The following is a 27,265-nucleotide window of genomic DNA, read 5'->3' on the forward strand; positions in this document are numbered from 1 at the left end:
AGGCCCGGCCACTTCCGGGAACTTCCGGGCACCAGTTCCGCAGACAGCGGCTCTGAGGACCTGAGCCGGAAGATGCGTCCTCGCGTATGGCGGAAGTGACTGTGCGTGTGACGCCGGCGGCGGGGGACCTGGGGCAGAGAGCGGTTCGCGCGCTTCGGGCCTAGTCCGGACTCGCCGCCGCCGCCGCCATATTCCCGGTAACGGGGGCGCGCGGCCGGGGGCCGGCTGGGCCGGAAGAGGGCTCGGGGACGGCGCTGAGGCGGGGAGGGGGTCGGTTGAGTTTGGGGTAGCCGGAGTTGGCGGGCGGCGGGAGGTGCGGGCCTTTGAGGGAGGGGGCCGAGGGCATCGGGCCGGGTTTGTGGGGAGGGAGCGCGGCGGGCCTAGCCGGGGGGCGAGGACTAGGCCTGGGTGGGGAGCGGAGGTGGCTGAAGCTCCGGGACCCGCAGGGACTCTAGCCGGGGCCGCTTGGGGCCTCGGCAGGTGCGGCGGGCTGTGGCTGCGGGCTTCGCCGGGATCGTTCTTCGCAGCGCCATCCGAGGGCCCCTAGGAGCAGAGGCCTGCACTTCCTCGTCGCGCCCAGGCAGCTGCGGCGCAGCTCCGGTCGGGCCCGAGGGTGATGGGCAGCGAGCCCCGCGAGCCCCGGTGGCCTGGGAGAGCGAGGGGCGGTGCGAGGCCGGGGGCGGGGCGGAGCGGGTGGGGCAGAGCTCGGGCTGCCGGGATGCTGCGTCTCTGGAGACGGGAGGTTGGCAACCAATGCCCTCATCGCACCCTGGGACCCTTATGCCTTCTAACTCTTGTTTCTTTCTGGATACTGCAGTGGCATCTTTCTTACCGTGTCCATTTTTCCGGGCTCGAGATCTTCCTTCCGGAGCCATGTCAGAAGGAGTGGACTTGATTGATATATATGCTGACGAGGAGTTCAATCAGGTGAGGGGTCATCGGGAACATTGGAATTTTCCTGTACCAGCTGAGGAATCACTTGCACCAAACTTGCAGTGGTTCCAGGCTATGTCAGTCCTTGAAGATTTTATAGGCCTAAACACCCCTCTTTCAGATGTAAAATTTTCCCTCTAGCACAGGCTTCCAAGATTTCTGACCGTTCTGCTTTATGTTAACTTAAGCCTCCAGGCTTGATTTTAAAAGCTTTGATTTAAGAGTAACTAAAAATTAGGTTTAATAGAGTGATGAATCAACCTGTGGAACTTGCTCCCCCAGGAAGCCAAAGTTGGATGTCAGTCTTTTCGAAGACTAACCAAAATTAAAAATCAGAATTAGGTTTGCTATAGTGTTCATGAGGACGATGTTGATGCCTGTTCCTTTGAGATTCTCTCAAACTGCCCCTGGAGAAATGTAGTCTCCTCCCCCATAAGGCAGTGAGAGGCACAGTATAAAAGATAACTTTAACGTTTAATTTCAGCTGCATTCCAGTTGTTTTCTACCTTCCTTTCAGAAGTAGCTTGACTCCAGGCTTGAGAAGTCCATAGGCATTTTTGTTTGTTTGTTTGTTTTGCGGTCCGCGGGCCTCTCACTGTTGTGGCCTCTCCCATTGCGGAGCACAAGCTCCGGATGCGCAGGCTCAGCGGCCGTGGCTCACGGGCCCAGCCGCTCCGCGGCATGTGGGATCTTCCCGGACTGGGGCACGAACCCGTGTCCCCTGCATCGGCAGGCGGACTCTCAACCACTGCGCCACCAGGGAAGCCCGTCCATAGGCATTTTAGTGTAATAAATTTTATTGATGAATCTACTTGTTTGGTGGGGGGGAGGTAAAGGTGTTGGACAAACCAGTTACGAAGCAGATACAGACCCAGTCATATGCTTTAAGTTGGATTTGTTGGTCTCTATATGATATGTCAAGAAATGTGATACAGTAATCTCCTTTCAAACAATAATCTCATATACAGTTCAGTTCTGAGCTCTTGAGGTCACATCTCAAGAGTGTCCCAAAATCTCTATTTAAAACTTACAAATATCTTGCCTGGATTATTTTCAGCACTGTTCTACTCGAGTAAGCTGGTTCTTCCTGTTGGCATCTTTCAATGGCTACATGTAAGGACCTGGAAGGAGGATAAAAAAAAAACAGGCTAGGGAAGGAAAGTGCTCTGATTGGACCCTGACTTTGATATGAAGCAACAGAAGAGGTTGATATATGCCATTGCTTTCACTTGACATATGTTAGTCATTTTCCCATGCCTTCTCAGGCAAACTGAAGTCATGTACATGTGGCTGCTGATTAACTTAACTACATGAAGATTTTTCTTTAAATTTCAAGTAAGTCATAATTATTTATGGATGAAAAGAAAGGTTTAGAATATTTAGTTACAAACCATTGTTTTCCTGAGTTTTTCATATTACTTTGAATCAGACTTATTCCTTTTTACTTTTTTTTTTTTTAGTACAAGATAGCAAGAAAAGAAGGCTCTCTTAGTTGTTTTCAATTATTAATTTAAAAAACTTCTTTTCCCCTAATTTCCTTATCTGTGGGTTGGTAACAGTGCTGCTGATTCACTTTGGGAAATGGGTAGAACAGGGTCCTTGACCACAGGGACATTTGGTCTGAGAAATGAGATTCCATAATTTCTTAAGCAATGCAGCTTGTCGGTCATAGACAAGACATAGGCCTCATCCAATAGTCACTGCTTTGTCAAGGTAGAAGTCATTGGCCTCAACAATTTGTTCTCTGGTCTCTTTAGTTAAACAGGACTTTTTTATGTGTCTAAGATAGGCCAAAGATGGTGTGTGAAATCAAGTAGACATTTATATCAAATGGACAGTATTTGATACTTAGTAAGTTGAAAAAAGTATAGATTTTGAACGTCTTATGTCTGGGGGAAAGTCAGGGGAGGGGTGCTTTTTTCCCCACAAGTGAGTTAATTTTTAGCAAAGCTGGTTTTAGTGTATTCTGGAGGCTGCTAAAGAAATGGTAAAAGCTCTGTTTGGCTAGGATTGTTAGAAGCAAGGTTAGACTGAAGGCAGCGAGTACACATTGTGTTTTAGAATGTTATAAGAATGTTATTGATTCACCCCAAGCTTACCCATGCACAAGAACCTTGTCACGTGTACTTTGCTCCCCGGGGAAAATAAGCACTGTTCCTAGATGGAACCCTATCGTGCTGACTCCCGGATCTCTTAAAACATGTGCTGCAAAAGCCTCTTTTGCAGAGCTACTTCACTCCTTTTACAGCAGGAATCTTAGGATTCACAGCTGCTCTCTTAGGCTGGGGAGAACAACTAGAAAAGAGACTGAGAGCTGCCATCCTGCTGAGTGTTTTGTCTCTGTTCTGTTCCTTGTGCTAAGACAGGCACTTTGCACAATATGCTCAGTTTTCCTCATTTTTATCAACAAGTATTTATTGAGCTACTTCTGTTTGCTAGGCACTGTGTTAGAAGTAGTGAGATAAAAGGAAAAAATGGATTTCTTTGCTCAAAAGAGGTTCCATTCCTGGTGGTTGAGAGCAGTGGACAATGACGGAAGGAGAGTGTGAGGTGAGAACTGTGGAAATAGTAATTACAAAGTCAAAAACTGAGCTTTGGTTACAGGTAAAAGAAAATTATATCAAATAGGTTGCTTTGAGAAAAATAAATCCTAAGCTTTATTATTCCCCTTAGATATCAGGAAAAGGGCTGGCAGGTGGGAACATTGAGCAGACAGGTGGGGAAGTTCTCATTTAAATTCATAATCATGGGGGCTTTCCTGGTGGTGTGGTGGTTGAGAGTCCGCCTACCGATGCTGGGGACGCGGGTTCATGCCCCGGTCTGGGAGGATCCCACATGCCGCGGAGCGGCTGGGCCTGTGAGCCATGGCCGCTGAGCCTGTGCTCCGCGACAGGAGAGGCCACAGCAGTGAGAGGCCCGCGTACAGCAAAAAAAAAAAAAAAAAAATCATAATCATGCAAGTTCTCTTTTGTAAACCAAGAGGCTTCATGAGACAATCACAGTTATTCCTATGCTGTTAAACGCAAAATTGTCCCTGGTATGAATTCAGTATTAAATACATACTTCTTTTTTAATCTCCCTAAAATGAATCCCTCCACATCAATGCCTGTAAAACATTGTATTTTTCACTTAATTTGTAGAATTAGATTTTTCTTTAACTGCATAAAACACCAGCTTATTTGGTAATCTGAAAGACCTCAGGCCCTATCTGTTTTTCTGTCTTAACAACTGAAGAGTAAAGTGAACTGATGTTGCTAGCAGATTTAAATCCAAACACAACTCGATACATTGTTTCTTCAATAAAATCTTCAACAGAATCCACAACAGGTCTGCGGTGTGCATCAGAATAGTTCCCACAAACTTCTTTGAACTGAGGCTCTGTGGCACAGAGAGACCATTTGAATCTTGTGACAGTTTTGCGTTCATTGAATCCTTTTGTGTTTCTTAAAGTGGTAAGGTAATCCATCCACCAGGGTCTTCCAGGATTGAGTCTGTCATATTCTCTAAGGAACCCTGAAAGAGTAGATTGTTTGCCGAGGCTTACGATTTCCTGGTGATACGTTTGATCTCTGAGCTGCCCAAGTCTGCATGTTCTCTACCCAATTATCAGCAATAATTTTTGTATTACAACTTTTAGACATCTCTGAATCACAGATACTATATGGAAGAAATTCCAGTTTGGTTCCACTGACCATCTAAGATGGTGTGTTTCCTTATTCCCTTTAAGTTCCATTTCACAATCCTTGATTTATTTTTTAAAAAAAAAGGCACCCTGGTTTGAAGTGTGAAGTAGTGTTGTCTAAGGATTAGAGCATTGAAGAAGATTGAGTGGTTTCTAAGTCCTTTCTCTACCTTGAACCACAAGGGCAAATCATACCTAGTACATGAATAAATAAGTGGTTTGTCTAGAGTTAGGATTGTTTGAGATATAAGGCTGTGAAATATTTTACACATAAAATGTTGAGTTATTAGCCGCAGCTTTCTTCACCTTTTTAATTTATTATCCACCCTGTGCTCTCCAGTGTTAGCTTCTCCCCGTTCTTCACGTACCCATCCTTTTTTATGCAAGGTCCTTATTCATAGGTTTCACTACCTAAAATAGTTTTCCTGTGCTTATTTGCCTCACTGATTCCTTTTCTTGCTTTTAAGTTGCCCCTAAAAAGTTTACTCCCTTTTGCCATTCTCTTTGCGAGATTTTTACAAGGTTCAAACTCCTCTCCTATGGGGCTTGTTAAGAGTATTTGTAATATTTGAAGCTATTTACATGCCTCAGGAAGTAGAATCCTTTCCCCCTCAATACCAGAACAATCCAATAGTATTATCATGGTGTGCATGTTCTTCCCTTGTACTTCAGATAAACTGAGAAACTAAAAGATTGTTTCCAAAAGTTTCTGATGGTATATAGGTCTAAGAATGCATTTTGTAGTTAGTCTCTTCTCTAGTCGAAGTTCAGGATCAGCAGTTCTGGTGATGGTATTGAAGGGAGAAAGTTACTGGAGCTTCCTGTCCTGAGTTGCATTAGGGGAAATGATTCTCCTTCAGGCAATTAAACAAGTTACCTAATACAGGTTCTTTTATTCCTGTAGTATAGGCTCTTTCTTCCTGTTTTTAAAAGACAGCAATGACATGAATGAGCTATAGTTTCCCTAAAACACTCCGAACGTCTCCCTGTATCTCTCATTTGGCAGTATCCTCTTTAGCACTGTTCGGATGTTTTAGAATGTTACCTGAAAATACACTTGTCTGATCCTTAAAATAAAAAGATCCTCTCTGAGATGATGACATTGCAAAATCTGAAACATTAAGGTCCCTTAGTAGTAGTTCTTTTGATTTTAGGATTTTTTGTGTAAGTGTTAGCTTGGGCTGCTGTAACAAAATAACAAAGACTGGGTGGCTTATAAACAAATGTATTTCTCTCAGTTCTAGAGGCTGGAAAACTGAGATCAGGTTCCTGTTCTGGTGAGCAGCCTCTCTCAGTTGCAGACTGCCAGCTTGTATCTTCACATCATGCAGAGCACAGCAGAGCAAGCAAGCTCTCTTGATTCTTATAAGGGCACTAATCCCTTTCATGGGCTCTACCCTCAAGACCTCATCTCATCTTAATTACCTCCTAAAAGGCCCTACTTCCTAATACCATCACATTGGGGAGTAGGGTTCCAGTGTATGTGGGGGGGAATCAAACATTCAGTCCATAACAGTAATATATCACATAGGCAGAAAGTATATTTTGCCTGTCTTACAGAATTCACCTTTTTTTTGTTTTTTGTGGTACGCGGGCCTCTCACTCTTGCGGCCTCTCCCATTGCGGAGCATAGGCTCCGGACGCGCAGGCTCAGCGGCCGTGGCTCACGGGCCCAGCCGCTCCGCGGCATGTGGGATCTTCCTGGACCAGGGCACGGACCCGCGTCCCCTGCATTGGCAGGCGGACTCTCAACCACTGCGCCACCAGGGAAGCCCTCACGTTCATATTTGAAAGCTTACTATAATACAGCTTATGATACAGGTGCTTGTCCTGTTTCCTGACCTTTATATTTTAGAGAACTTCACTGTTTTTGTGTATCATTGGACATCTCTGGTATTGCTCAAAGATGTCTCATATAAATGTCATGGTAATGTATTGGATCTGCATGTCATTTGAGAAATAGAACTTATAATGGAAAATCCCCCCATTATTCACTTCCCTTTTATTTTTTATATTTCTTTGATGGTTAATGGAAAGATGGGATTATGTACTATGAGTTTTAGAGCTTCTCTAAATCATTTGTGTAAATCAAAGAGTTTAAACCAATAACTCCCATTCTTTTTTTTTTTTGGTTCCCACTTTAACATGCTTTTCCCCTGATCTCCATTTCTAAATAAATATACTCCCTTTCTTCCTTTCTTTTCTTTCCTTCCTTCCTTCCTTCCTTCCTTCTTTCTTTCTTTCATTTTTGGCTGCATTGGGTCCTCGTTGCTGCACGTGGGCTTTCCCTAGTTGCGGCGAGCGGAGGCTACTCTTCATTGCGGTGCGCAGGCTTCTCATTGTGGTGGTTTCTCTTGTTGCGGAGCACGGGCTCTAGGCGAGCAGGCTTCAGTAGTTGTGGCTCAAAGGCTCTAGAGCCCAGGCTCAGTAGTTGTGGTGCACGGGCTTGCCACCAAGGAAGCCCTACTCTATTTCTTATTAAGTAGAAGAGTAAGTTTTGTGTAACTCTTGATTTTGGAAATAGCATAAGATGTTGAAAACAAATTTTCATTAGTGTATCTTAGATGTGGTCTTGAGAAGCTGGCCACATTGATAGCAGTAGCAGATGCATCTCTGTGCATTCTTAGTTTGCTTGTTTAATCATCATGTACCTTTTGAGTCTCACAGTTGATTAAAGCTAGAAACACTATAGACTCGTAACAGGGTCTTAGGAGAAACACCTACATAAGTATAATTAAGTGTTAAAATTGTTTTACATGGGGAAGTTTTTCTTCCTAGTTTCCTAGAGTAGGACAAGGAAGTTTTGTATGTTTTATAAAATACTTGACCGTGGATTGTAAGTAAATTAGAGTAAAATAGAATGAACAAAACGAAAGGTTTTCAAACCCACCTTTGCCAACTCCTCGTCTCTTAGGACCCAGAGTTCAACAATACAGATCAGATTGACCTGTATGATGACGTGTTGACAGCCACCTCACAGCCCTCAGATGACAGAAGCAGCAGCACTGAGCCGCCGCCTCCTGTTCGCCAGGAGCCATCTCCCAAGCCCAATAACAAGACCCCTGCAATTCTCTACACCTACAGTGGCCTGCGTAATAGGCGAGCTGCTGTCTATGTGGGCAGTTTCTCCTGGGTGAGCATGGGTAACCAAAAAGGCTTGTGGGTGGGCTGGAGGGAGAACACTGGGAGGTGATGGCATTTTCAGAAACCACTGTTGCACTGTTTTGTGCTCTGATGGGGTTGGATTTCTTTTTCCTGGGATCAGGTTGGATTGATCTCTGAAAGAGAACTATCCTGAGGACGTACTGGTGCCGAAGAAAGCAATGATTAAGTGGGTAGTTGCTTTTTCTGCCATCTTGTTACCGCCCCTGACCCTGGGGCTTTTATGTCTACCAGGGTCATCTGTGGGATGAGATTTCAGAGTGAACACCTTGAACTCTTGGTGGTCATTAGATGGTCCTATGATAATGCTGGGTGAGAGGGAGCAAAGACCTTGATAGCTGTAGTACGCTCGGGGTAGGTGGTGATTGTTGTTCTGCAAAAGTTATTGTGTGACATGTTTGGGGGCTGGTGCTGGGAGGTGGTGTTTTCAAATTAAGAAATGTATATCCTGAGGGGAAAGTTGCTGTCAGTGACCAACTCTAGCCTATCAGATCTATAACTAAAAGCTACTAGTAATCACTGTTGGAGCTGATGACGAGCCAGCCCAAGTGGCGGTTAAAGTTAAAATAGGTTTTAATTTTCTTAGTCTCAAAGATGGGGATTGGGGCAGGGGTGGGTAGTTTTGGAATTCTGCATGGGTGAGGACAATAGGAAAAACGTGCTCTAGTTGAAATATTGATGGCCTTCTGGGTTTCCTGTGGGAGGTCATGATTGTGACTAGAATCCTAGGTTTGAGGGAAGGGTTTGGGACATTCTGGGGGAGGGGGGTGTAGCTCTTGACATTTCTTCCTTTTCCATTTTGCCGGCCCCAGTGGACCACAGACCAGCAGCTGATCCAGGTTATTCGCTCTGTAGGAGTCTATGATGTGGTGGAGTTGAAATTTGCAGAGAATCGAGCAAATGGCCAGTCCAAAGGGTGAGGTCTGGATTTGAGAAGCCCCTTTTAGTTTGTAACCATTGGGATGACAGATCTGTACTGTTATTTTGGCCCTGTAATTTAATCCCTCCCACCCCTGGCCCAGTTTACTGCTTTGGTTTTAACAAACCACCTTAGAATGGGGACCTAGTTGCAATGTAGGAGAACATCCATCCATTGAGAGGCAAAGAAAGCTGATTTCTAATTTGAAATAAATAGGAAAATTTTAGCATGACACCTGTTTGTTTTTAGTAGTTTTGTGTGTTTAATATTAGAAAGATTAAAAAAAAAAAAATGGGACTTCCCTGGCAGTCCAGTGGTTAAGACTTCGCCTTCCAATGCAGGTGGTGTGGGTTCCATCCCTGGTCTGGGAGCTACGATCCCATGTGCCTCAGGGCCAAAAAACCAAAACATGAAACAGAAGCAATATTGTAAAAATTCAATAAAGACTTTAAAAACGGTCCACATCAAAAAAATCTTTAAAAAATATATTAGCAAGGTATCCTTGGCTTTACCAGTTTTCACTAAAAGTGGAAGAGAATTTCTGTGTTCCTCTCTTGGTTGTCTAGTAGATTTCACTCGTTTTTAATTTTTCTTCCTCAAGGTATGCTGAGGTGGTGGTAGCCTCTGAAAACTCTGTCCACAAGTTGTTGGAACTTCTGCCAGGAAAGGTTCTTAATGGAGAAAAAGTGGATGTGAGGCCAGCCACCCGCCAGAACCTGTCACAGTTTGAGGCACAGGCTCGGAAACGTGAGTGCGTCCGAGTCCCAAGAGGGGGTACGTGGAGACCATCTGTATGAAGGGGGGGAAGTTTGTGGGTTTGTTTTCTGTGGTGTAGGCTTGGCCTACGATGTGGAAGAGTTTGAGAGAGGGTGGTGGTGATTATGGGTGGCAGCAGGTAAGCCAAAAGACGAGGCTCATGTGCTAGGAGTCAGGTAGGTTCAGGTTATGGCCCAGTTTTGCCACTAACTCATTATGTGACCTTGGGCAGGTCACTTTACTGCTTAGGGCCTACTTCCCTATTTGAACTAGACACACGACATATAAAGTTCCTGTCAAGTCTAAATTATGTGTTTCCGGGCTTCCCTGGTGGCGCAGTGGTTGAGGATCTGCCTGCCGATACAGGGGACACGGGTTCGTGCCCCGGTCCGGGAAGATCCCACGTGCCGCGGAGCGGCTGGGCCCGTGTGAGCCATGGCTGCTGTGCCTGTGCGTCCGGAGCCTGTGCTCTGCAACGGGAGAGGCCACAACAGTGAGAGGCCTGCGTACCGCAAATAAATGAATGAATGAATGAATGAATGAATGAATGAATAAATAAATGTGTTTCTATCTAAAAAATCAAGTGTATAGCAAATGGGCTTAATTGTAAGACATGTCTCTATAAATTATTAAGAAGGAACCACCATAAAATATAGATATGATACATAAAGATGGCTGTAATCTTGTCGTCAACATACACTGGAAGGGTGCTCTGTAAGGAATCAACCAAGAGGAGTGCTGGAGAGTAAGAATTTAACCGTGTTTCTCCAGCATTGACCAGGGGGGTTGGGTACCCTTTCTATTACCTGCGATTTTAGTTTGCTTGGCAAGTGTTTCCCATTAGTAAAGAAAGTTGCATCATGCTACCTTAGCCTGATGATAGTATGCCTTAAGCTCACCTTATTCCCTTTATTCTGACCCTGTGCTCACCAGGACACCTTCTGATACTAATTTGGTTTCCCAACTAGGCTCTCCTACTGGGAAGAGAATGCGCTGACCAGCCGACACAAGTATTCCAGTCTGCTTGGCAGTTATATTTCTCATTGTAAATTAATAAATTGTCATTCTGGTTTATGAATCAGTCTCTTGTGAGTTTGGATAGTGTGAATCAATCTCCTAGGGTCCAGTCATCCCTGGGTGAACTGTTAAAATCAAGTTTCTGAACCTGCGAAACCTGGGGACCAACCTTGGATTGTCCTGACTTTAGAAGGTGCAGCCGCCCTGCAAGGCCCTGCCTGAAACAGTCAACTGCCATTACTTTCCTTTTACTACAGTGGGGGTATGGCAGAGTTTTCATTACCCACTTTCTGTCACTGTTTAGGTCCTGCTCTCAAAATAGTGCTTTGTATTTATTGATTGGGTAGTCCACTGGGACCTTGGATAGGTTGAAGGTGGAAATATGGCCACTCAGCTCTTGAATAGGAGCAACTGTGTTCTTATAACTATATTGAGAGCCTAGATGGAAGTGGTGTGAGCTATTGCTCTGGGTTAGAAGGCACATACTTTTCTTCCTTGATAACCTGAATTTTCAAAGTCCATTGTGTTTCAGTCTTTCCATGATTCATGCCTCTTCTAACTTTCTTAAGATGTATAATCTTACAGCTGCATTGAGCACCTAACAGTCCTAGCACCACTTGGCTGTTTACTCCTTGATGTTACCTTTCTTTGCGGAAGTGATGGTGCTGACTGAGTGGCGTTTCTCTGCGCTGTCATGTTGATGGACTTGGGCTCTGTTAATTCACTAAGTATAGCTGGTTGACTTAGTCTGCTTAACAATGGTTGCTACTCTTGGGATTTGTGGCCATAGATACAAAAAGAACCCTTGCTAGTGTGGGAACAGTAGCTGGGAAGGTAGCTAACTTTCAGAGGATTACACTTGCTAATACCTCTTCTTTCTTCAGCTTGAGAGAACTCAGGGAGGAAGCACGTTGCCATGTGTGTGAGACATGAAAAGCAAGAGAATGCTGTGGTAGGCACTGGTGATGTACTATGTTAGAGAAACCAAGCTGGTTGCCAAGGGGATTAATTCCACCTTGTGCTTTCATCAGGAGTTAGTGTTTACTAACAAGTTTTTGTTGAAGGAGCTCTCTTCTTTCTCTCCACACTTGTCTCCTAATGGCATCTTTCTACCTCCAAGACTCCCAAGACCATGTGATCACATTCTTCTGCTGGATTCCACATTAACCGGGCTTGGAGTAGACTTAAATTGGAAAGAGGGAACACGTTTAACCAAATGACTTGACGGTCTCAGAGCCACGTTTCCAGCTGTACACAAACATGTTTTGAGCCCCTGTTTTGCATAACACCATACCACCATTCCACGATGATGTTCCTATAGTAGGCTGCCCTGTGGGGTAGAGGGTTTGGGCCATTGAAATGTAGGGGGAGTTTCCCAGGTTTCAGGCATATTTTGTACCAGGCTTTTGCTAGGAGTCCCTGGTGTCCTCTGTGTGCCATCTGCTCATTCTGTGGGCAGATCTTTCCTTGGCTTGTCTGCCGTGTTTTCTCATTTAACCTCCAGTCTTCTACTCTCTGTTCTGTGGCTCTTCCCCGTCCCAGTTAGCAGTTTGGGTACTTGGGTGGAGGAAGTGTTATCCATCCCCTGCCCTTCCCTCCCTTCCCCCAAATTCCCTGGCCCGAGAGCCATGGCAAAGAGGAAACTTCAAGTATACAGCAGGGTAAAGAAGGTTAACTATTACTAGTCTAAGGAAAGAGTCCCTGAACTCCTACCAGAGAAAATGGGATTTCGAACCAGCTTGAATCCAGCTGAACAGTAATGAACATACTTCAGCACTGTCATTTTCCCATGGGTTATTAGGATCCTTCTGCACTTAAAAATAGAAAACAAATCTAAGGGCAACTTAAATGTGAAGCACTCAGAGTTCTAGATAAAGAGCATTCTTTAACATACAGAATTTAGGGTGGTTTTGCTTCCTGGTTTATGTCTTAACTAGGTTGCCTCTGAGCTTTCTCTCTGAGGCCAAAGAAAAACAGTAGGTGATCTTACCTTCTCTTTCAGCTACCTGTCACCTTCCTTAGTATGGTGTCAGATGACTTGCTGAAGGATGACCTGGTCCCGTGGTTATGTTTAAAGGTTGGGCAGTAACAGTAATTCTGTTTTGCTTCATAGGAATACCTCCACGGGCCCACTCCCGAGATTCTAGTGATTCTGCCGATGGACGGGCCACACCCTCTGAGAACCTTGTATCCTCATCTGCCCGCGTGGATAAGCCCCCCAGTGTGCTGCCCTACTTCAATCGCCCTCCTTCCGCCCTTCCCCTGATGGGTCTGCCCCCACCCCCAATTCCACCCCCACCACCTCTCTCCTCGAGCTTTGGGGTCCCTCCTCCTCCTCCTGGCATCCACTACCAGCATCTCATGCCCCCTCCTCCTCGATTACCTCCTCATCTGGCTGTACCTCCCCCTGGGGCCATCCCACCTGCCCTTCACCTCAATCCAGCCTTCTTCCCCCCACCAAATGCCACAGTGGGGCCTCCACCAGATACTTACATGAAGGCCTCGGCACCCTATAACCACCATGGCAGGTAAGGACTATCTTGTTCCTTTCAGATCTGAGCCAGGCATAGTGGGGTAGACAGGGTTTTAAGCATTTTGTTCTCCCTGAGGAAGTTAAGTGAGCACTGAATTCTTGTGTTTTCCCTTGTGGAAACTGTTGTCATAGTATTGAGTCCTGGGAAATAGTTAACTATTAGAGAATGTTTTTGTTTGGTATTTTGTTTGCATCTTACCTCTCAACCCAAACCATGTCCTTCGTATCCCTTTTCAAGGCAGTTGATTAAATGCAGTGCTATAAGTCACTGTTAGGAATGCTATGCGTGTCTAGCACTGTTGGGTCATGCCAGAATTACAAACGTATGTGACATAAATCCTGTCTTTGAAGAGAACATGAACCTATAAAACATGTGAACAGGCTGAGAACCATTTAAGACATTATACAGGAGAGCACAGTTAAATAGCATAGTACTTTAGAGTATGGTAAAGTTAACAAGGGGTGTGGGCAGTCAGGAGTGGTATTATTTCTGTGTGCAGCCGAGATTCGGGCCCTCCGCCCTCTACAGTGAGTGAAGCAGAATTTGAAGAGATCATGAAGCGGAACAGAGCAATTTCCAGCAGTGCCATTTCCAAAGCTGTATCTGGAGCCAGTGCAGGTAACCCATCCTTACCGTTGCTGCCTTCTCCTTACCTTTAGTTTTTCCATTGTTTTGTCATTTCCATTGGCAAGAACTTCAACAAGATAAAGTTGGAGCACTAGTAGATTCTCAAGAGTGGCACATTTTGAAAAGCAATATGGTAACCTGGTTTCCTGGCTTTTGGGGAGCTCCACTGGTGCTGTTTATTTAGCCTGTGTCTAGACCTGCCCCATGAAAACCAACTTAGTGCCTAGAATATAAATAACTAATACTCATTGTGGTGTTTGTTATAGAATGAAATTCCTGCCTCACGGAGATCTTGATCTCAGTGGTTGGTCAGTGGATCTAGTGTCTGTGTAATGAGTCCAATGCCAAGTGTAGACCTTGGGTTTTTAGAACTGATGATGATGGTGGATATGGAATCGGATTACATTTGGGGATCTAGGCAGAGCTGGTGGCCTCCATGTAACCTGTCCTAGAAAGAGACAAGTCTGTTGGGTGTCAATCTTAAGGCATAATATACCCTTACAACTAACTTTTGCCTTGCTGTCAGTATTAAGTGGGCAGACCCAGAAGCCATGCCTTTGAGAGCCAGGGGAACAGAACCTTTGGTTCCTAAGAGAAGAGAATATAAGAAGTTTCCGGGTTCTGGTCCAAGTTTCACATTATAGCACTAATCATATTCACTTTCTTCCTGTGAGTTTCCTACATGAATGTAAATATAGATTGTCAGATCTCCTGAGAAATAAGTTAACTCTATTATCGTCCGTTTTCCATAATTTCTCATCTTTGACTACAAAATTTGAATGCAGAGTGGACTAAAGACAGAAAGTATGTATATTCTCTCTCTCTTTTTTTCCACCAGAAACCTTCATTGACATCTGAGTAAATCTCTTTAAATTAAAAAATAATCTATGCTCATTGTAGCAAGTCAGATATACAGAGTATAACGAAAAACAATCATTGTTCTTCTCCACCAGTTCCTTCACACTGAGATGATCAATAACTGAACCTCTGTCTCCTCCCTTTGTTTTGTTTTCATTCCAGTCATTCAAACCACAAATATTTATTGAATGCCTACAAAATAGGCAAAAATTCCCTACTCTGGTAGAGCCAAAATCCTGGTGTTCTTAGATCTCCACAGAATTGCAGGTCCTTCACAGCCTCTGTTCTATTCTTAACTGCCTTGCACAGAGGAAGCTGCTAGTCCTCACTGTCACTGGACCCCTGCCTGGTTTCATGCTTTCCTTGTATTATCTTGTCCTTAATGCTAAGAAAGCTTTAGTTTGGAAAAGCATTGTGCAAGTACCCACCCTGACCACTATCCTTGAGTCCAAACATTGCTCAGATGTGAGGAATGAAGGAGTTAGTTCTTGATGGCAGCATAATTAAAAATATGTGTGTATGCATATATAATATATATATATACGCGCGCACACACAACATACATGTCTTAGATATATGTTACTTGTATGTATATATGTATTTGGTTATAGATTTAAAATAATTCAGACAAATATGCAGTGTTAATAAATGAAAGGCTTCCGTACAAGGACCATCAGTAAGACCACCTTGTACAATTTAGTGTCTATCCTTCAGATTTTTTTTTCTGTGCATGTAGCAAAATATATATGTAATTTTGATTATTTTTACAAAAATGGAATATTGTTTCACAGCTTTTTAAAAATACATTCTGGACATCTATTACATCAACTAATACCTAACGTTTATTGAGCCCTTACTGTGTGCCTGGCACTGTGCTAAGTGCTTTACATGGATTGCTTTGTTTACATACAGATCTACCTCATGCTTTTTAACGACTATGTAGTATTCTGTAGAACCAATGTTCCATAATTTATATAGCCAGACCCTACTGAAGGAACTTTAAGTTGTTTTTGATTCTTTAATACAACAAACAGCGCTGAAACAAACATTGTTTAAGTTATATACCTGTGAACAGAAGTAGAAAATTTTTAGATGTGCTGGGTCAAAAAGTCTGCACATTATTTATTTTAATGGATGCTGTCTGATAGCCCGCAGACAATGACGTGCCGGATTATACATCCACTAGCAGTATCTGAGAGCATCTGTCTGATTCCAGACCACTAGAATATAGGTGCCATACAGTTTTATACCTGCCACTTCTGCCTCATCCATTTTACTGTGGTTCTGTGGGACAGCTATTTACTCTTGGTTTGTGTCCTCCTGAGTTCTCCTTTTCATCAGTTAGTTTACTGCCTCTGCTCATCCTTGGCCTTTCCCATCCATCCCCTGTCAGGGGATTACAGTGACGCGATTGAGACGCTGCTCACAGCCATTGCTGTTATCAAACAGTCCCGGGTCGCCAATGATGAGCGTTGCCGTGTCCTCATCTCCTCTCTTAAGGACTGTCTTCATGGCATTGAAGCCAAGTCTTACAGTGTGGGTGCCAGCGGGAGCTCATCCAGGTGAGTTGATGATTGCTTCAGCAGCCTGCCAGCCCTGAGCAGCACTCTTGCAGGGATTGGCAGGGGGAGGAAAGGAGCCCAGGGTATTTGGCAAGGACCTAGTTGAAAGAGCAGACCTAGCCCTCATGTCTTTAAGAGGAAAAAATTAATCAAACGTTTACATTAATAAATGTTGTAATGTCTGAAATCTGTGTTTGGTGAGGCAGTGGGCTTATTTAGGAAGAAAGACTGATGTAGTTAAGAACACGGGCTTTGGAGCCATACATTCTTGGATTTGAATACCAGTCCTGCTCCTAACTACCTGCATGACCTTGAATATGAAAGTTACTCAACTTTCCAAGCCTCATTTTTCTTATTTTTAAACAGAGGACAATGGTAGTACTCATCTTACAGACCTGTTGTAAAGATTAGGTGAGATAATGCATGTAAAGCTCTTAGCACTGTGCCTGATACGTTAGTAAGATCTCAACAAGTTTAACTGTTATTAATTTTCCAAAAAAGACTAGGGGCCATGATAGAGTAACAGAAGAGTGGTTTAGACAAATAGTAGAAGACACCAAAACAAATACTCTTAGAAAGAATGGGGTAAGCCCTCTGAGTGAGGCTGAAAAGTATCCTTCTAATAGGAAAAGACATCGGTCCCGAGAGAGGTCACCAAGCCGGTCCCGGGAAAGCAGCAGGAGGCACCGGGACCTGCTTCATAATGAAGATCGGCATGATGATTATTTCCAAGAGAGGAACCGAGAGCACGAGAGACACCGGGATAGAGAACGGGACCGGCACCACTGAGAAAGGTGGGATGAAGCCCCATTGCTGGCTGGTTGATGATCTCTTATGAAAGAAAAATTGATAGTAAAGATTTCACTCTTTCTTTTTAAAACAAGAAAAGGGTATGGGAAGACTTCCTATTTAGGTAACCAAAAATTCAGGAGGGCAGGTTTTTTGCTTGTTTGTGAGGAGTCTCACCCTGAAATGGACCTGAGATTAAGCTATCTTTGCTTGTTTTTTGACTGCTTTCACCTGGTATCTGAGACAACATGGCATAATGGCTAAGAACACAGTGTCTGCAGGTAGATGCCAGGTTATAAATTCCAGCTCCTCCAGCCATATTACTTTCTGTTCCTCAGTTTCCTCATTTGTAAATGGAGATAATAAAAGCAACTGTCTCATTGGATTGCTGAGTATTCAGTGAGCTAATCCATATAGAGCATTTAGCACTCATAGTACCTGTCACATAGTAAATTCTCAATAAATGATAGCTATTGTTATTATCATTGTTATGTTTTATTTATTTATTATTTATTTATTTTCTTTTTGGTTGCGCCGTGTGGCCTGCGGGATCTTAGTTCCCTGACCAAGGATCGAACCCGTGCCCCGTGCATTGGGAGCACGGAGTCTTAACCACTGGACTGCCAGGGAAGTCCCTCATTGTTATACTTTAACCCCACCAAACTTTGAAATGAAAAAATCAGGAAAATTGACCAAGACAGAAAAAAGTAAGACCATTGACTACTTGTAAGTTTTCAAGGTGCAACATTAATGATTTTTAAGACTTAATATCTATTAAAAAGATTTTGAAAACCAGGATACTTTAGTCAGAGAGGAGAAAGCTGATCTGAAAAAACTTATCTTTAAAGCTTTAGAGACTGGAGAATATTTCAATGGCAGGATATATTTGTTTTGGAAAAACTTACTAACAGTGATTTTTTTTTTTTTTAATCAAAACAAAGGCAGGAGAGTTACGGGTGGGGAACTATATTAACTCAAGTAACTGAAAAGTTGAGTTAGGCTTGGCTGGTTCAGGGGCTTCAGCTCTGTTATTTTCATTCTCAGGCTCCAGGTTACATCCCACCAGCTTGGCAATCCCAACTGAAAACAAGCTTCCAGCAAAGATTGTTTCTAGTATATAAGCAAGCAAGAGCAGTTGTTGACTGTGTTTCTTGGGAGATCTGTAAAAGTAGTTGAGACTCTGGCAGGGATGGTACGTTTGTGGTTCCTGAAGGCTATTGCATGACCCAGGTGACTTTGGGGTCTCTTCTCAATTTTGTGGCTTCACATCAAGTACATTAGGATGATGTCCTTGGTGTCTGGCTGATTTGGTTGGTCTGAAGTAATGGTAATTGTGGAAGGTGCGTAGGAATAGTTCTGCTTGGTATCTTTGGGGTGGATAGATGGATGACTGGATGCAGAAAGGAAAAGAAACCCTCCCCCCTTCTTGGGAGTGCCTGTAGTTCACAAGCGGTAGCTGGACTGTAAACTGTTGCCTAGTGACAACCCGCTAAACAAAGAAGAAAGGAGTCTTGTTATGTTTGGCTACTGCCCTCTGCTTTGTTGTTTGTCATCTGCCATTAACTTAAGCGGAGTTTTAAACAGCTTTGGCCTAATTGAGTCTCAGGGAGTGGGCGGGAGGGTGGGTAGAGTGGGTCTGTGATCGATCTCATCCCTCCTGTCGCAGTAGCAGCATTTCCCTTGTTTGAGCTAGCACAGTCGGTAGTGTTGCTTGTAGGTTCAGTATCAGTCACCACCCTCCCCCAATCCTGCAGCCCACCGTGTGTGTCCTTTGGAGCTGACTAGGATAAGAGTGACGAAGGAGGTAGTACTTGGTCTGTGCAAAGCATGAATTATAGTCTCTGGGGCCACATAGGTTAGTAGTCGGAACATGTAACTGCATGTCACTGTTCTTGGCAGCTTTGCTCCTAACAGCCTTTTGATAGAAAAATTGTGAGATCCTCTGATCACTAGAACTTTGGGGATTGAACACCTGAACCTGAGACTTTAGCTGTCATCTTGCTTCACTTTTTTTCCACCTGTAAAGTGGGCCTTTTCTTCCATTATGAGGATGATTCAATTTGAAAAACTCTGAAAAATCCTATAACCCAGTAGTTCCCAGAAAACAGTCATTTGGCTGGTGCAGGCCTATGACCAATGAGGAAAATGAACTCTTGAGGCAGGTTTTCCAGTTCCTCACTTTTCCTAGTCACCCCTTTAGATACGTTGGTTATTCCTTCTGGTTAATTAGTCCAAAAGAACTGAATTTGACCCCCCCCAAATGTCCATTTCTCACATTCTCATCCTGGGATTCTTAACTTCATCTGCAGTTACCAAGTTGTGACTTAGGAGATGTCATGTTGAGGAGATGGTGCCTGGGCCTCATTTACCTTGATAACTTTGCAAGCTCTGAGTACAATACCTTTTAGTTAGAAAATACTAGTATTTATACTATACGGAGAGCTGTTCCCTGAGAGCAAAGGGTATGTTCCATCTATAGGGGCAGCAAAGAACAGCAGCCTTTTTTGTCCACCCTTCCTCAGGATGGGCACGACCTCTGGGACCTGAAGTCTGATTGACCCATGTTGTCCTCTGTCTGCATTCAAACATTACCATCAAAATGGAGCCATAACCTCTAAGAATTGGGTGCTGTTCAGTTGACCCTTGAGCAGTGTAGGGGTTAGGGGAGCTGACCTCTGCGTAGTCAAAAATTCAAGTATAACTTTATAGTCAGCCCTCCATTTCCACAGTTCTCCATCAACAGATTCAACCAACCTCAGATTCTGTTGTACTGTAGTACGTATTTATTGAAAAAAATCCGCATGTAAGCGAACCAGTGCAGTTCAAACCTGTATTTTTCAAGGGTCAACTGTAGTTTACTTCTGATGCATTAGTTATCCTCTGAGTCTTGTTTTGTAGCAACAGTTCCCAAATTACATCTCTTTTGTGGTATATGTGTGTATGCTTTGGAGTTTGAAGATATTCTTAGGTTGTCTGTGGCTTCGACTTTTTGTAGTTGTTGGCTGTTGTCTCATTATTTTAGGACATTATCCTGCTTGAAATATAGTCATTCTCACCTCATTGCTATCCTCCTGGTCCAGTGAAAACTGAGCATTCTGTTCAATTTTGATCTAATGCAAAGATTCGGAAACCCAAATGGTATGAAATTGAGGAGTCACCGAGGGCTTTAGTTTCCTCTTACAGAAAATGAGAAAGATACCTGCCTGCATAGATGTTTAGAGAAACCAGAGGCCATGACAGATTCTGAGGACCCCAGGGTGAAATGGTGCCATTTCAGAGTGTAGAAGGATCAGGCAGCTTGTGGATATAGTTTTTCTTGCATAGCTCCTCCAGGTTACAGAAGTGCATACATTAAAGGTGAGCATTTATGTATAGGCCATGTTGCCAGTTTGGGCATTAGTAGAAATCCTAAGCCTGAATTTAATTCCCCCTCTTCCTTTTCGCTATCAGTTCTATTTTGTGTGGTAAGATTGACCAGGCCACCCCCTGCAGATGGATGTTACAACGTTGGAAAGAGGGCTGAGTGTACTGGGGACCTTAAGTTAGGTCGAGATGTGACAAGGGGCTTAACAGTCCTTCACTGCTCAGCAGAAGTTCTTAACCGTGCTTTTAGTTTTCTTGGATGGTGACTGCTGATTATCTTCTTTGACCTCCGTGCTCTGCTTTCTGCTCTGGCCTGACCACGTCACTCCTGCTTGGTGTTAGTGTGCTTCTTGGCCCCTCACCCACACCTGTCATCTGGGGAGGACCTAGAATCTCTTGAGTGGTGGTACTTGGAACATCTCTGGCTCTATATGTATGTGTATGCTTCTTTAAAAGAAGGGGAAAAGTTGAGTTTTCTTGTGTACGTACATGCTCCCTGCAAGGGCCTCTTGGGTTTTTGGGGGTTAATGGATCTGGTTGTGTACACACTTGTTTTCTTACCATTGTACTTCCCATTTCCAGATTTTTCCCCTTCCCCTTAAGGTAAGCTATGACTCGCTCAGAATAGATTTTCTGAAACAGTATTTAAACTCACCATGCTCCCTTAGAGCAACTTTTCTTGAAATGTTGTAGTTTCCAGCCAAAGTCTCCTTTTCAGTCAAACTGCTTTGATGCCTCATTTCATTGTCTCTGTTTTTCCCCCTAACCTTAAAGTAAAATGTCACTCCTCTTCCCTCTGTTCTCCTCCAGCTATTCCCTCACTACTCACAGTGCCAGACACTCCCAGACAGTTGTGCTGTCTTTTACTTTCCCAGGCTTGCATTCTCTCTGTCTGCATCCCCTACTTCATACGTTTTAACTTTTGAAAATGCCAGTATAATTTATATAAGCCCCTGTTAATCAGAAAGTAACCTCTAACTTGTATTTTCTTTCTTCTCTTCTGATGTTCTCATTGCAGGAGTCTGGTTGGAAGCAAATGTTTTTTTAATGGACTTGCATCTCCTCACCTTGATCAGGACTAAAGGACGGAGGCCGCTCCACCCCTTCCCCTTCCTCCAAGCCCCTAACCCCTTCCAGACACCCACAGGGAATACCCTTTGCCCTACAAGATTGAAGATTGCCTGGCAGCCCTCCCAGTCCCACTCCTGTTTGCCAGGGTAAAGAACCTAAAGACTTCATGTGGTTGGGAGGGTGGCAGACAGGAAGAAACCATGTCCAGGTCCCTGGTCTCCATAGAGAACGGTGCTTTGTCCAAGGAAACGTATGAGTTTCTGATTCTCCAGGAGCAGTTCAGTGGTGAGGTTGATGGGAAGACATCCTTCCCAAAGAAAACGGATCCTCCCTGTGGGATCTAGGAGAGTAACTGGGTGTGCCAAAATATGCCCAGGGTCCTGCCCTCAGCACTAGGTTTGGTGGGGCGAAGAGGGTCCAAACCCCTTGCTAACATACCACTTCTTTAACTCCTTTACCTGCCCAGCCCTTTGAGGAGGGACCATGAGAACAGAAATTACTTTATGGAAAGCTTCTCCTGTTCTTGCTTTTCCCTCTTACTTATTGACGGTTTGTTTCCTTGACCTCCCAGGGGGCTAAAACCCTTTTAACTCCCTGCTGCCCAGCCTGCTCAGTGGACTTGCCCCTCCTAAGCAGAGAAGGCCCATGAGGTTGCTTTCTGCTGGGGAGCCTGGCAGAGCCAATTACCACCCTCTACTGCTGCTTGCTTGGTTGCCTCTTGCAATAACCAGCTCCATGAGATGTTCCCTTTCCCTGGGGCTTTTCCATCTCGCATGTGGAGCCCTTCCCCCAAGAGGCTGCTTCCTTGTTTTAGAGGAAGGTGCTGCCATTGGGAGTCGGGGACGTCGGACCTCAGCAGTGAAGAGCCCTCGTGAAATACTAGGAGTGGGGAAGGAGGCAAGTCGGGCAGGATATGGCCTACTTCCATAGGCTTTTCTTTTTTCAGGTTTGATGTGAGCATGGGCTTGCATCCTCCAGGTACATACTTTTACTTATTGTGGGATAACCTGGCACTAGTAGGTAAAGTCACATATTTGGTATTTTTTCACCTTTTGAATTTTGACTTAATAGCTCCCCTCGCTCTGCCTGGAGGTACTTGCTGCCTCTGATAAGGAGCAAGGAAGAAGTGGAGCCTGACTTTAATGAGCTCAGCTCAGAATTCTAAGGACCACCACTCTGGGGGCCATTTTCTACACAGGCAAATGGAATTGCTTTTCCCATAACATCCAACTTGTGAGGCGGCTGCTGCTGGAAGAAGCAGCAGCAACAGGGTCCTGCGGTACCCACGGGGCGACAGATGCTACTTCCGCACGCGTCTGTAGGGCATGCGACATCGAACAGGAAACGTGGCACGTGGGATGTAGGGTCGCTGGAGACCCTTCTGGCTCAGAGGGGAGAGACTGAGCTGGACCGAAGCCTTCCTCTGTTCCCTGCACGTTTCTGACATAGCCCTCGCTCAGTCACTGAGGGAGTCCCCCAGGGTTGGAGAGGCACATTCCCTTGGGACAGAGGCTACAGGTTTGTAGCTTTTTTCCCCCTGTCCCCCAACCCCATCCCCACCTCCACTTCAGAATATGGCACCCCGCCCAGCTGGCCAAGTGTTAAGTGATGTGCTTATCCTCAAGAGCAGCTCCGGGTGTCTTTATAATGTAGAGAAAACCAAGTAAGGTGACAGTTAAAGGAGAAAAAAATATATAGAATACCAGAAAAGCCGTTTACCCGGAGAATTTTTTTCTCCCCATTTTTGTTTTTACTCAGTGACACAATTTTTAGTTTTATTTCCTGATAGCAAAAGGAAAAAAACCCAACCCTCAAAAAGGCCAAGGCCCCGTCCCCCTGTTGTTGGTGATTTGTTTGTCTTTCTGATAGGATGAAAATTGTGTAATAAACTTGATGACACTGTCAATCTTTTATACTGCATTGTATTTTTTTTCCTTTTGTAACAAAATATTTTTAAATAATAAATGGGGTGTGAGCTGTTTCATGGATTCTGCATTGAATAGATTTGTTGAGGTGTCTGGGACATGGGTGCGGGCTCATGTAGAGGCTTTGGGAGGGGAGTGAATCCCTGAGTTCTCAGCTGGAATTGCACGGTGGGCGTGTGTAGTGCATGTAGTACACCTAGGAGACCTCGTGCGAACCTTTGGAGGTGCCCCTTGAGGTTTAGCTTTTTTCCTTAGCCATCTAAACAGCCTAGTTAATTCCAAGTCATCTTTTATCCTTCAAGGTTCCTAAGATTTATTCTCAGAATAAATGTCCTGCCTTGTACCGTTCAGTTCCGATGTCATCAAGTTCATAAAGGGAAGAGTCCTCTGCTAGGCGTTAGAAGATATGCTGGCTAGTGCCTCCTTCACATCTAAATCTATCTAACCATGGACGAGCAGCACAACCTCAGTCTCTTTCGTTTGTAAGATGAAAATGATAGCTGTTCTGCCTTCCACATTGGGAGGTCTGAAGAATCATAACAAATGTGAACGTGTTATGTAGACTGCAGTGCTATATAAATATAAGGGAAGTACAGATTAGAAAGCTTAGCAAAGTGCTGCGGGGTAATCCTTGGGATTCCTGAAAGCTGGCTTTTTAAAAAGTCGGGTGAACAAGAGGAGAGTTAGCATAATAAAAAGATGAACCAGCAACCAGATGACATACAATGTGTTGCTGAGACCAGTAAAGGCAAGAGCAGTATAAAAGCAAGCAACCCTTAGTAGAAGGGAAATTCCCTTAGGGTCTATGATGTTATAAAACTTGAAGGAAAAAAAATCGTTGGAGTGCCTCTCAGAACTTAAACCAGTGTTCTCAAGTTGAGTTCCACGGTTGCCTGCATCTCAGTTATGCGCCATGCTTGCTAAAATGCCTTCCTGCCTGCATCAATCTCTGAAGTCTCGAAATCTACTTTTTATGCTCCAGATGACTTACATAAACTAAAGCGTGAGGACTGCTAGTTTAGAGAAGCAAGTACCTTCTTCAGTTTCTCCTAGGGGTTACCGTGGCAGTACAGAAAGGGACTGACCTTTGGGTCACCTCTGTGTTCCTGAGTGCTTCCTGAAATGAGCCAGACCTCAGCCCCCAGAGACCACCACTGCAGTCACCTGACAGTTGTAGGCATGAGTGTGGATATCCTAGCGGGCCTCTGCCAGCTCTTGTGACCAGGGCTTGCTCCTTGGCTCAGTCCTCTCACTGTCCCAGAATGTCAGTCCCTCAGGTGTGTATGGGGTATAGGGGCTTCCCTTGACACTACAGTGAGTACAGCCTCTGACACGTTAACCCTGAAAGACTAGCTGTGCTCATTCCCATCCTCCACTGCCTCAGTTTCTGTTGTATGATGTTCTACTCTGGTGTGACTAACTGCATCCACACAGCTGGCTCCAACAAGCATCAAGAAGAATGAGCATTTATGGGACTTCCCTGGCGGTCCAGTGGTTAAGACTCCACGCTTCCACTGCAGGGGGCACGGGTTCGATCCCTGGTCAGGGAACCAAGATCCTGCAAGCTGCATGGCGCGGCCAAAAAAATAATAATAAAATAATAAGAAGAATGAGCATCTATGGAGCCACGCCTGGGAAACACAATGCGCTACGCTTCCAGATACCCATGAAGAAAATGTGAAGACTTCCTGTTCTAAGCCCCATTTTCAATCATTCATTCTTATACTCACGTGGTACCTGTTCAGGAATGGAATTTACTTGATCCAGATCGAGACACGTAAGACAAAGTTTCTAACAAGTTAGTAACCAGTTGTATGATGCTTGGCTGTGTTACTTCCTCATCTCTAAACCTGCCAAGCTGGGGATGAGATTAAGTTGATCTCTAAAGCCCCTTTGAATTATAAGCCACCTCTAAACTTTCAACTGAGCCTCCCACTCATTTTTCTGTGTTGCTGGGAGGGGGACCTTAACCAATGAAACTCTAAATGAAATAGAGAGGCCATGGAGAATGAGTTCTCCAGTTTGATGCCAGCGATTTTTTCAAAGCAGGGCTAGACAAACAAGCAGTGTGAAAAGCAGCAGAAAATTAAGGTATTAGTGGGATATGTGATTGAAATGTCAGGGAAGTTCCTATTGGGTTTTTTGTTACTGTTTCATGCTTAATCAGACCTACTAATAGTCTTTGGATGGACCCCAAAGGCAGCTCTTAGGCAAGGACACAGAGGGTTAGGAAATAAGAAAAACCATCAGTGCTTTGGAAAGAGGGTTAGGAAATAAGAAAAAGCATCAGTGCTTTGGAAAGTGGAGACCTACATAGGATGAGAATGAGCCTGATCACAGGAAACAAGCAGTTAAAAACCAGCATGACATTCTTTGTTTGCTTTTTGTTTTGTTTTTTGTGGTATGCGGGCCTCTCACTGTTGTGGCCTCTCCCGTTGCGGAGCACAGGCTCCGGACGCGCAGGCTCAGCAGCCATGGCTCACGGGCCCAGCCGCTCCGCGGCATGTGGGATCTTCCCGGACCGGGGCACGAGCCCGCGTCCCCTGCATCGGCAGGCGGACCCCCAACCACTGCGCCACCAGGGAAGCCCAGCATGACATTCTTAAAGGCCAATTACTTTTTACTTTGAGTAAGAGCAGATATTCTAGGGGTCACCTGATAGCAGATGGGCCATATGGCTCAAGGTTTCCTAAAGTGGCTTCTGTTATGGCTTCTTGGGGCTAAAAAAATGGCTGCTATCATGCAAGATGAGAAACAGTTTTAAAGACGGTTACTTGGAGAAGGGAATGATTCACTCATTTAGGGCAACATGCCTCCAGCTTAAAGAATAAAAGTATGTGTTCCTTTTACATTAACTTGAAGTCTTAAAACAAATGACCAAAAAATATTGGTAAGTTTAGAATATGTTTCTTCCAATTACTCATGCCTCACCCTGGAAAGATGACTATTATCTGTAAGAGGAATGAGAGACAAGATGCTGGCTTTGGGGCAGAGGTGAAGAATGTGAGCAGTCAGCATGACAGATCTGAAGAAGACACAGAAGCTGGCAGGGCCTTTAGGGATTAATTGAGGCTGGAGCTGTGGGAAGAAACTCAGTGGGACACCTTCATCACTGCCTCTGTGTCCACACTGAATCACCAAGCACAGCCGAGAACAAACCGCTGGGTTTCTCTTAAAGTGGAAGAAATTCTAGGGACGGGTGCCGTGAGGAAAAGGCTACTACAACCTCCGCCACAGAAAATACATCTTTATTATAAAATAATGTTTTGTTTCATGATGAGAGTAGAAAAATAACACCATGAGCTCCAGAGAAAGTTCTGGAGCTCAGTCTCTGAGAAATGGGATGAGCGGCTTTTGCATCCCTCTGGGAGCACACCCTCCTGAGGTGCCCCGTGCTCCTGCAGGACGTGAGACACAGCACACACAGGGAGTGTGCAGCTCAAGTCCTGCTGGAAGCCCAAGGAGCCTACACGGTCCACACAAGATGCTCTGCCCACGACGATCAAAGAGGAAAACTTGAGGTCAGAAGGGAAGTAATTGGTTCTGAGAAGGGCCAGGATGGCGACAGCCTTGCCCCTCCCTATACTGGAGTGTAGAAGAGTCTCTTGAACTGATGATCCTGGTTTAGAAGATGGTGCCCAGTGGCCTTATGCTTGGTTTGTTCCCCAAGGTGTCTGGACTGAGGAAAAGCTGCAACCTTTCCCAGGACAACTTGACCCACCATTTCTCACTGGTATGGCTAAAGTACCAGAGGTATGTGTGGTCTCAGCCTGTGAGGGCTGCTGGCTGAAATTTTTGTACTTCAAATCCTGTCCATACTGATGGCAGAGAGAGAAAGAAAGAAAATGTTAAAAGACCAGTGAATAAGAGCAGCTGGCTGGAACTGTTCTATATTCCAAGCCTCTTGGCCCCAAAGAACAAGGAGAATGTCTACCCTAAGTGGGAAAGGCAGTCCCACGGACACCCTGTTTGCCCTTAAAAATCTTTTAGACCCCTCAGGCTTTAGACAAACAATGAATACCCCCCTGGGATGGGAATCCAACCCTCAGGTGGTAGGAAATGGTCCC

At 44.6% G+C, this 27,265-nt stretch overlaps 1 protein-coding gene across 1 annotated transcript; it reads left to right on the plus strand.

The window, feature by feature from the left end:
- The first annotated feature begins 154 nt into the window (after positions 1–154).
- Positions 155–17,324, plus strand: CPSF7 (cleavage and polyadenylation specific factor 7). Its single transcript, XM_079707898.1, has 9 exons — positions 155–197; positions 818–927; positions 7,530–7,748; positions 8,590–8,693; positions 9,298–9,443; positions 12,583–12,997; positions 13,503–13,621; positions 15,882–16,050; positions 16,677–17,324. Exons 2-9 carry the CDS (start codon positions 874–876, stop codon positions 16,837–16,839), a joined length of 1,389 nt encoding a protein of 462 aa, XP_079564024.1. The 5' UTR covers positions 155–197; positions 818–873; the 3' UTR covers positions 16,840–17,324.
- The last annotated feature ends 9,941 nt before the right edge of the window (positions 17,325–27,265 follow it).

The sequence above is a fragment of the Hyperoodon ampullatus genome (assembly GCF_949752795.1).
Source record: "Hyperoodon ampullatus genome assembly, chromosome: 7".
In the NCBI taxonomy this organism is placed as follows: domain Eukaryota; kingdom Metazoa; phylum Chordata; class Mammalia; order Artiodactyla; family Ziphiidae; genus Hyperoodon; species Hyperoodon ampullatus.

Bases quoted from the DNA above. Each gene is read 5' to 3' on its own strand.
- CPSF7 (XM_079707898.1), top strand. From the start codon at position 874: ATGTCAGAAGGAGTGGACTTGATTGATATATATGCTGACGAGGAGTTC. The intron at 7,749-8,589 runs GTGAGCATGGGT...TGCCGGCCCCAG, and splicing joins ATGTGGGCAGTTTCTCCTGG to TGGACCACAGACCAGCAGCT. The intron at 12,998-13,502 runs GTAAGGACTATC...TTCTGTGTGCAG, and splicing joins CCCTATAACCACCATGGCAG to CCGAGATTCGGGCCCTCCGC.